The 11,542-nt window shown below is 36.0% G+C and overlaps 1 protein-coding gene across 1 annotated transcript; it reads right to left on the reverse strand.

Annotated features, from left to right (window-relative positions):
- Window positions 1-35: 35 nt before the first annotated feature.
- LOC107021078 (8-amino-7-oxononanoate synthase) lies at window positions 36-8,213 on the reverse strand. Its single transcript, XM_015221669.2, has 11 exons — window positions 7,933-8,213; window positions 4,820-4,959; window positions 4,615-4,722; window positions 3,610-3,848; window positions 3,488-3,529; window positions 3,060-3,147; window positions 2,594-2,727; window positions 1,848-1,936; window positions 1,398-1,548; window positions 1,247-1,315; window positions 36-407 (listed from the first exon to the last, which is right to left on the reverse strand). Exons 1-11 carry the CDS (start codon window positions 8,147-8,149, stop codon window positions 278-280), a joined length of 1,407 nt encoding a protein of 468 aa, XP_015077155.1. The 5' UTR covers window positions 8,150-8,213; the 3' UTR covers window positions 36-277.
- Between the last annotated feature and the right edge of the window lie 3,329 nt (window positions 8,214-11,542).

Here is an 11,542-nt window from a genome sequence, read left to right on the forward strand (position 1 = left end):
TTTGTTTAATTATTTTTTTTGGTAGGATAGAACTGTTGACACACTGAATCTAATTTGGTTTTCTATGCAGATTGGATAGAACTTAGACATGTATAATTCAAGACTCAAGAGTTGATCCATCCAAAGTTTGTTTGGTTTGGACTAGAACAATGAATCATAACTCAACCAATTCGACTAAAAACTGCTAAATTGCATCGGCTGTGGGGTACACACTGTGCAAGAATGCACTATCTTTGATAAATTGAGTTCTAAAAGACAGCACTACTCACTGCTCTAGCTAAAGGCGCGCAGCATTCCAGCTTGTGCAATAGAATCCTATCTCACTGAAGTTGATACATTGAGACAGTGCAGCTGTAAGATTTTTTACATCATCTAATGTGTGAGCTGCGCTCAGAGCTATCCTTAACCTGAAAGAAAGGAGCACGAATGTGAATAAACTAATGTTTCCACATTATCGATATACTAACTTGCAGGTAAACAAATGGAAGACATTGCTATACACTATTAGGTCGAAATTTACAAGAAAGGGACATGGGAGTGCCTTTGATGCCTTCACATACTATTAACTATCCATTTTACAAGTACTTCAGCGCACTCAAAAGTAACTGTTACGAGTGGCTCATGGAAGGTGCGCAACAGTAGGAGACGTGATAAGCCCTTCAAACTACTACTCAAAGCAGGAATGGAGGGCAGCTTTCTTAATAATTGAAACAGATAGTTTTGCTCACATCAAGGGAAGCTCTTCATTAACTAGAAGCTCATTGGCTCACCTTTGACTCTAGCCTCTCATTTAACTCGCTACTTCGTCAACTTCTTAGTCCCTTATGAGGGGAATGCTGCTCATAACTACTAGCTATCCATCTAGCCCGCGATAGAGAAGGCTCTTAAAAAAAGGTTGAATGAGGTCATTAACATTGAATCATCATAAAGATTTGTCGCTCATAGCCAAGGTTGCCCTCCATTTTGTTAAGTTTATCTGCTCCGCTAGAGGGGTGAAGGCAAGGTAAAATGAACCACCCAAAAATCTTATATCATATGTATAAGCTAGGATAGCAGATAGCTGCATCAGAAGTTCCTTAAGCAGACTAACTAATGCAAGAAAAGAGCCCAAAGTTCCACATGAAGAAATAAGGAGGGCAAATTGACAGAAAATGATGCAACAAAAATTGCCATAAGAGGATGCTATTAGAAAAAACAACAGCAATCACTAAAAAAAACTCCAGAAAGTGATACGAAAGAGACAAACCTGCAAGAGTTGGGGGCCACTGTTGGAGGTCTTATTGCAGTTATGTGGAAGCCAAATTCCAAAAGATGTCTGCTTAGTAGAGATGCTATATTTAGAAAAGATTAAAATAGAGACAAATGAACCGACAGATGCTCAAAAGACAGAGGGAAACCTGCTAGCTTGCAAGGCTGTCGCTTCACTTCCCACTATAAGGGAAATGATTGGACTTGTAATGGGAATTCCTGTCAGATCACGGAAATCCTGAACCCTGTTCCATATAGCTCTTCTACGCCACATCTCTTTTTTTGCCACAATAACAGCAGCTGCGTAAGTCATACCATTAACAGTGTACAGGTTAGCCACATTTTTTAATAAAAGAAATACCAGTAAAGCCACATAAAATGCAAAGGACGAGAACTGTGTGCCAGTCAGTCTCAGCTTCTACCTGGTTCTGGTATTCTGCTTCTCATATTTCTTAAATATTACTGTTTTTACTTCTTTTTTTCCAAATAGTAAAAGAAAAGAAAGGAAGTTGTATAACTCTGGGATCTAGAAACACTAAAATTTTGTTTAAAGTGAAAAGAGCAATAATGAAAATCACTGTTCAACTTGGTAGATTTACCATGTGCAGCAGCAGCTATGGGCACTGGGGTAGATGTTGAAAATATGAAAGAGCGGCCCCTGGACTGTATCAATTGCTTCCATTTCTTGCTGTTCATTTAGCATTCCAACCCCAAAAAAGAGAAGAAGAGTAAACAACATTTTTTATTGAAAATAACAGAAAATTCACTAGCTAAGTCGTGCATCAAGGTCAAATATATCAGTACTATTAAGGAATTTGACTTTCATAAAAGAGATAGGGCTGATCTATAATTGACGTGTTTAATACTACATCAGGTTCTGCTAATTCTTGAAAGAACTCCATGTCTAACAAAACAAGCAGCCGAAAGCAAAAAAGGAAAAGAAAGTATTTCTATGGATAAGAATTTCAACTTGAACTTGAGAGGTATAGAGCTCAAAATCCAGAACCCAAAGAACTTCCGTGTGATCCACATAAAGAAAGGTAAGCGAAATCGGTCTCGTTAAGTATACTTCAAGTTTCTGATTAATGAAAAGAGACTGGCTCCAAATGATGTTTAACTGCCTAGTGGTTTCAACCTTAAAAATCGCAGCAGTAGATAAAAAGTAGTGCTCCTAAACTGAAGATTCGTGTCCTAAAGATTAATCAAAAGAGGACTGAACTTAAGACCTCATGCAGTCTTCAGTGAAGTAAGATATAAAAGAATCTGTCTGTGTATACACATAATATACACGCGGCACGCGGGCATGCACACAGAGAAATACAATTTACTATTACTTTTGGAGTACCTGCATGCTATGTATCCACCATGACAACCTCCTGCCTTACTCAGAGTACCAATGCAAATGTCCACACCACTTATGCAGTTGAACAACTCTGCTGCACCACCACCGGTTTTGCCACAAACAAATGTTGCATGAGCCTAGAAAGTTGAAGGAAAAAAAAGAACAAAAGTTCTCATGATGATGACACATATCATAATCAAATCAGTTCAACAATAAGTAAAAATAAACTTCGTAAGCAATAAACTATTATATTAAGGACGAAATTACAAGAGATAGAAGAACTCGAGGAAAGTAAATGAACATGGATACTATAGATCTTTGGAACTACTTCACTAGTGCTTCCCAATGAAGATACGCAATGATATCATCGAAGGGGAAAAATTAGTGTTAGATCCAAGGACCAAAGCAAGATTCTGAGGAACAAAATAAGATAAATATTGCTTTCTTTAATAGAAGTTTAAAGACTTACATCGTCAATTGCCAACAAAAAGCCATGCTTCTTACGGAGTTTCACAAGCTCAACCAGTGGTGCAAAGTCTCCATCCATACTAAACAAGCTGGTAAAAGGAGGACAAAATCAAGTGGTTGCAAGAAAATTACTCAATTATAGTAAATGCTCCCCCGGTTGCTGCATATACACCACTTATCCATCATTGTACAGCTAAAAGATCATAAAAGTAACTACAATGCATTTAGGCATGGTCACTATAACATTGATTGATGCCCACTCATTTGTTCTTTTTCGTATTTTTTCCTTTTTTTCCCCTTCTTTTTTTTTTTTTAAACTGGTACTAAAGTTACACCATACAACTTTTTCTTCCTTCTGCTTCAGGATTTTTGGGGTCATGACAGTGCAGATGAAGTTGATAACAAGTGAAACTTTCAATCACGACTAACCTGTCAGTAATGACAACTTTTTTCTTCATTGGGCAATTTGTTCTGTTAAAACACAAATATATATAAATGAAGAACAGAATAACATTTACCGCAAGTAGAAATCAAAATGAAGAATAACATACAATAACTCATTAAGATGGTGCATATCACAGTGCTGATAGACAAAAGCAGCTACGCTTTTCTGTTTCTCAGCTAGACGTATACCATCAATGATTGATGCGTGATTCAGGGCATCGGAAAAAACAGCAACTCTTTCATCTATTGAAGGTTGACTGTCTTTGGCTAGGAGCAGACTAACATTGCCTACAGCTGTCATAAAGGCCATATTGGCTGAAAAGCCTGTGGGACAAAGAAGGCAATCCTAATATGTAAAATCAGAGAGAGTAAGCATCAGTTTGGATCAGTCATTCACTGAAAGTGTGTCAAATTTTGGATAATAATCTCAATTTAGAACCATTGCTAGTTAAAAACATTCCATGAATTTGAAAGATACATCCACTCATCTTTATACTATGCAGAGTGCTAGATGACGATTATGGAACTTTGAAACATTTACTCCAGCATACAGGTGGTATAAGAATAGAAGGAACACAAATTAGATGATATGATTTAATAGTTAATTATCATCAAGCAAGTGGCAATCGGTTCCTTATTTGACGAGATTTGCAGCTAAGTGTGAGAACCTAGTTTAATAAACATAAAATTGTCTTTATCAAATAAATAATAAACACGCAAGTTCCGTTTTGTAGTGTACAAGACATCAGAAGCAATTGGTAAAAAGGTAACTCTTTTTTATGCTTTCTTTGTGTGTGTGTGTTGGTGTTGGTGGTGGTGGTGGGGAAAATAACATGTACTGTAATAATTTTTCTATGACAAATTCTTCTGAGAGTAATCCTCCTTCTTCATGTCCAAATACAAGGTACAGAGTTACCTTGCTCATTATTAAAATCCCCAAGTTATTTCCCCAATTCTAGAAGGAAAAGATAAAATGGAGAATAAGTGAGGTCCTAACACATTGCAGGCTCCTGCATTCTATTATCTCCTTACGGATAGATAATCTCCCAACTAAGCAAGTTCACCAAATCAAATTATAACCTCGAAGAGTTAACAAATGAAAAAGATAATACCTCCTTGCTTTTCAACTCTGCCAGTGATGACTCTAATAATCTATGATAATTCGTATAACCACATATTAGTGCAGAACCTCTTGGACCCATTCCATGCTTTTGGACTGCCTGAATATAACAGTCGAACAAATTTACCCAACGCGACATGATAGCATTACAAGAATTCATTAATAAACAAAATGCTGAAGAGGAGTTAATAGAATGCCTGTGTTGCAGCTTTGATAACTGACGGATGGGAACTCAAGCCCAGATAATCATTTCCAGAAAATAGAATTAACTTTCTGAATCTTCCAGCACTTGTCCTTGCTGCAGTATAAGCAATGCCACTACCACCAAGGTCATCTCCTATAATTGATTAAAAGTATGCGATGAGTGCAACATCTCAGCCTGTTATGATGGTTCATACAAGAGACTGTAGCGATGCAGTATCGCAAAGTATTTCTTTTTTTGCATAACTTGTAACTTTTCTTAAGGTAGCATCCTTCAGCCTTTTCATTAGAACTAGCATAGCATGTACAAGTAATGCAACAAGGAGGTAAATGAAGCTACCACTCTCTCCATACCCATTTATGAGACAATTATTCTTCTTTTTTCTACGTTCTTAAACATTTAAACGCAATTCCATTTCTGCATGACTATCACAATTTTCCAGTAAATTTCTCAAACGATTACTCAACTTGATGAATTTATATACTAATGTCACTTTTCTTTGCTTTGTATTTAAAAAAAGTCACTAAATGATTCATTTGTTTCTTTAAAAGCCACACTCGCCAAAAATTTACAAAATATCACCAGAAGATTAATGTGTTCTGTTGAAGGTGAAATTCAGTGTTAACGGAGATAATGGCTCAAGTAACAGTCTAACAGAGTGCAAACAAGAGGTGCATTTCTCTTGAGAATGAAGTAGAAGAGAGATCATTATGACATGTTATTCAACAATAACAACAACATACCCAGTGTAATCCTACAAGTGGAGACTGGGAGGGTGGATGTATGCGGACCTTACCCCTACCCTGTGTGAGGTAGAGAGGTTGTTTTCAATAGACCCCTGCCCCAGAAAAACAAGTTTGGCAAAAGCAAGAGTAAAAGCTATGGTGAAATACCGTAGAAAAGAGAAGTACTGACAGCGAAAGCAAAAGCAGTAAAGATAACCCAAGTAAAAGAAACAACGGTAGTAATACAATTTGAAAAATAAGACAGTAATAGAATTACAATAATGATACGGGTAAGTAGGGAGCAGACAGGGTGCTCAGAACTAGAACTATGCTCTCCTATAAGAAAGAGAGAAATTGCGGGACTACCTACTAACCAAATACCATAATCCTCCACCTCCATACTTTCTTATTTGGGATCATGTCCTCGGTAAGCCGAAGATATAACATGACATGACATGTAATGTCTAATCACCTCTTTTCCTCAGTCTACCTATACTTCTCCTTAGACCTATCACTGTCAACTTATCCCACCTCCTGACTAGGATCTTGTGCTACATGCTCAAACCATCTCAGTTCTACTTCCCGCATCTTGTCTATCACTGAGGTCACTCCCACCTTACCCCGCATATTTTTGTTCCTAATCTTATCTCTCCTAGTGCACACACACATTCATCTAAGCATCCTCATATCCACTATATTTATCTTCTGAACATGGGAATTCTTGACTAACCAATACTCTGCCCCATACAACAGCTGGTCTAACAACCACTCTGTAGAATTTACCATTATGCCTCGGTGGCACATTCTATCACATAATACGCCAAATGCAAGCATCAATTTGATCCACCCCACTCCAATTTGATGTGTGACATTGATTGACCAAGATACTTGACGCTTCATCTCTTAGGGATGGCTTGCGTATCAATCCTCACTTCCATATTTATATCATGTGATATGTCATTGAACTTACATGGATATGTCCGATTCATGTTCAACCTTGAAACTTTTAGGCTCTAGGGTCTGTCTACAAGCCTACCGTCTATCATTAACTCTGTTGTGTGTCTCATCAATCAATACTTTGTCATCTTCAAATAACATACACGATAGTACCTCTCCTTGAATATGCCGTTTCAATTCATCCATCACCAAGACAAATAAAAATAGACTAAGAGTTGATCCCTGGTACAACCCCATTTTGACTGAAAACTGCTTCAAGTCTCCTTCCACAGTTCTCACTTGGGTTTTGGCTCAATGGTACACGTTCATTGGTCGCCCCGACATGAATCAGGATTGGTTCTTTGAAATAGACACAGGCCTTCTCATCCTCATCTCTACCACCCTCTCTCGAACTTTCATAGTATGGCATAGAAGTTTAATACTCGTACGGTTGTTATAATTTTGAATATCACTCTAATTCTTGCACAATAGGATCACTATACTGCGGCTTCATTCTACGGGCATTTTAGTTATCCTAAAAATGACATTTAAATAATACAAGAACTCAGTTAGCCACCTAATACCTACTTTGCATGCATTCCAATAATCCATAGGAATATCGTCTGGCCCGGTCGCTCCTCCCCCTCTCATCTTATGAATGCCCACTTGACCTCCTTATACTTCTGCAATACCCAATATCTCGACAGCTCCCAGAGTGTTCCAAATCAACCAGCATAATATTATTTTCCTCCTTCTACTATGCTTGTCATCTTTGCTTAACTCGTGCTCTTCCACCAATACTTTGCCACCAATAACATTATAACATGTTATTTATTGCAATTTGAAGAATTCATACGAAGAAATTGAATAACACATGATAATCAGATACCCCAACTTGCACAAAAATAAAAGGCTAAAATAAGCAAGAATCAAGTTCAGCTCAAGTACAATTACAGACACAAAATAATGGTTGCAGCCTCGTAGGCTACCAAACATGCATCACGGTGAAGCTACAACTTAGACAAGCTTAAGGCATCTTAGAGCAGCAAATTCTGCCAACTTGTCTGACTCAATTATGGGTTGTACCTAATTGAGATGTTACAACAATGTAAAAGGAGCTAGGATCTTCCAGCCGACCCTTTTACACAAGTAAAACCAGTACAGGTAGATCACACTCAATGGATTTTCCGGCGAGTGTGACTTCTAAATAAAATAAAAATAAATGAACAGTTCCATGACTTCTTTTTATATAAAAACAAAAAAAAAATGACCTTTAGTAGATAAAGCGACCATTTGAGAAGTTTTACTCCAAAATTTTCAATATAAACTAGTCAAATTTTTTAAAAAAATTATCTTCCACAATCCACACATTACATTTATATCTTGTTTCATCAAATTTTGAAATTACGAAAAAGAAAGGAGAAATGGGGAAAAAGAGAAAGTTTACCAGGAGAGGGAATATCTTGAAGCCATTTCTGGAATGTGGTTTCAGAAATCTCTACTTCGACTGAGGCTCTATCCCATTGGCGCAATCCATCGAAACATTCAAACTCATCGGAATGTGAATTATCGTCGGAGAGATGAATTGGCCTAAGTGAACGGAGGAGTTTACGGTACTCCAGTTTGTCAAGTGTCTGCTCAACCCATTCGTTCCAAGAGTCCATTTCCGAGGGCGTGAAGAACAAAGTGAAGGTTGAGTGCACTTTTTGGAAGGGGATAAAGGAACCCAAATTTAATTTCGTTATGTTGTTAACCTACTTTTCTGACGGGGGGCCCTCCTCATTCTTGTCGTTTAGTTAACTAAAAAATTATACCAAACATTATGCTGAAAATTTTTTATGAAAAACAAAAGTTTGTGTCCAAAAATATATGACTTATTAAACTATATCTTCAATTTAACCTATGTTCTTAAATTATTTTTCGTGATAAAAAACATCTCTCGGTTATAAATTCATTTAATGAGTGGATAATCCATAAAGTTGGTACATGAACAACCATCCATATTCACTAGGTTTCATGAACCTTTTTGGATAAGAATGTATCTATTTATTATGATACTTAATATGGTGATTTTTGGAGTGATTTCCCACTCTATAAATAGGGTTGTTCATTCACTATTATATGATATACAGATGAAACTTACATACACTTGAATAAGAAAAAAATTCCCCTTCTTCTATCTACTTCTCTTGTCTTCTTCTCTTTATGATTATATTCTTATGAGCTTGATTTTATAACACGTTATCAGCACGATGCTCTAACCAACTGAGAGTGAGTTCTTGTTTTTCTTTAGCTCATATTTTGGTTGATCTCGTTATGAAGATCAAAGTATTATATGCATAAAATCAGGTATGTATTTTCTAAAATATTTTATGATAAAATTCAGTCACTAACAATTATCAGGAACCGAAGACATATACTACTATTAGTTGAATATGACATACTATACAATATTTCTTAAATGGAAGAAGGTATAAAATTTTAATAGCATGAGTTTGAATATTATTTTGATTGTTTTGAAAGACTCAAAGGGTAAATCATGTTGTACTTCGGTCTATTATACCGTTGGTTAAGGGTAAGACGATGGATTCAAGTTTCATCGCACCAAAAGGGTAAGACATCACGTTAAAGTCCGGATGCACCATAATGAAAAATATTTGAGGATAAGACGATAGATTCAAGTTCTATCGCACCAAAAGGGTAAGACATCAATTAGAGTTTTGATGCACCGTGATTGGGTTCAAGTCTCATAGAATTATGGCGTAACACGCCTTATATGGGTAAGACATTGAGTTTGAGCCAATGCACCATAGCGATGATAAAATGATGACTAAGAAAAATAATATGTTTTTGATGAAATGTCTTGAAATTCATCATATTGAATTTGCTCCATTCCTTGAAAAGAATGTGGTAGCAACATGTGATAACTCTGAAATCCGCCTGTTGACTTGCCTCATTCAATCATATAAATGTGGTAGCAGCGAATGATTAGTCTGAAAGATGACAAATAATTAATGATATGAATAAGGGCGTGGAGGGACAGAATTATAATAGTCATCATTGTGGTAATGATAAAAGGAAGAACACTATGAATTCTTCAAATAGTCCTTAAAAATGTGAAGGCAATTTTTATTATCAAAATGGTATGAAAGTTCATTAGACTTGTGAATGTTGTCAACCCAATAATTTGACAAGTTTATAAATCCTCTATCATGATACAAGAAGATAAAGTGATGGTACACTTGATCTTTCAAAGTGATGTTGAGGTGTGTCATGGAAATATGATGAATTTTAAAGCCATGACAATGTGCTTATAATGCAAATTTATGAAGTACATATAAATAATTAGTCTATTCCTTGAAGAGAATGTGACTTGTGATGAGTATCGTGAATGCTCGATCCTTCTATAAGAGAATGAGTCCATATGTGATAAAATCATTATGGGTTGGATATATGCCACAACTCACCTCTATGGAAGGTTTGAGAAAAAATGATATATGTCACTTCTCATCTCTACGGGATATTTGAGAGGAAATAAATTTTATCTGGCAGAAATGGCTAATTGTATTGTACGTTTATACGTCACTATGATATGTTTATTGTGAACTACCGAAAGGGCAAAAGAAAGAAATAGTTCTTGACTATAAGGGTTGTGATCATTATTGTGTGGCAATACAAATTTGTCATTGGTTGTGTACCTACGGTACAACAAAAGTAAAGCAAGAAAGACGTCTTGCTCGTAATGATTTTGACCATGACAATAATAATATAATTTCCTCCTTGAAGGAGATGCTCACCATAAGGATGGTGTCATGCAATATGTGATAGTACACAAAATTAATTGCAAGCTCTAACGAGTTGTGCTATTATCAGATGAATAATATTGGGGTTGTAGTAAGTCTCAAAAGAAACTTTTTAAGTTTCGGATGAATTGAAAATAAATATTGAGACTATAAATCACTACAATTGAAGAGGGTTATAAATGTTTATGTAAAAAATTACCCCACTTTTCCTCTTGTTTGTTCCATACAAACATGTACATGCTGATGAAATCACATGTAAAAGTAAATTATAAGTGTACTAAAATAAAGTATCAGTTGGCATGAGTGGTTGACCATTCCGATTAAATGTGATGCAAACGTGATTGAGAATTCAGGTGATTTATATGATGAAGAAATAAAGATTCTTCAAGAATTCTCTTGTGTTGCTTGTTCTCTTGATAAAATGATCATTGTACCAGCTAAGGTTGGGATTGTAATCCCCTAAAATTTTTGGAACATATAAAAGGGTGAATATGGGCCCGTTCACCTGTCATGTGGATCATTTGCAACTATATGATTGATGCATCTATGCGATGGTCACATGTATTTTGTTGTCAACTTACAAATTGGTTTTTGTAAGGTTGTTTGCTCGAATTGTTAAAATTAAGAGCACAGTTCCAAACTATGAAATTATATTGATAATGCTGGTTGATTTAGCAGAAATTGTATGCCTCCAATTATAGCTAAATCATGGTTATGAGAACAAAACTCTCAAATAAGATTTGGTATGAGATAATTTTATTTAACATGTAGAAACACATGTATGCATCAAACCAACAAGGTTTCCCCATTAAAATTAGTTCAGGGTCAGGAACCATATAATTTTCATCTAAAATGTTGAATGTGCGGTTATGATTTTAATTGCTCCACCACGCACAAAGATGAACTTCCAAATAAGGTTGGAATGAGTGTTAGATTTTCTAACATTAGGGGGAGAGATGATTGACAGCTAAAAATTATGCGTGAGGTTAATTATGAATTATCTAGATCCTCGTTAAATAAATATGTGAACTTAAAGTTCAAGGGATAATTCAGTTGCATAATGTTGCAAATCAGTTGCCAAATGAATGCACTGACCCTATGATATAATTCAGCTGCAAATGCTCCAATGTGAAGTCCTTGAAGGACACAGTCTATGATACGCCGGAAGCGTAATAGACCAATCGATTTCAACTATAAAATTCCTTGAAGAAGGAAGGAGCAAATGATCAATATGGTCATGATAATGAGGCAAGT

Source organism: Solanum pennellii, chromosome 6, assembly GCF_001406875.1.
Source record: "Solanum pennellii chromosome 6, SPENNV200".
Classification (NCBI taxonomy): Eukaryota; Viridiplantae; Streptophyta; class Magnoliopsida; order Solanales; family Solanaceae; genus Solanum; species Solanum pennellii.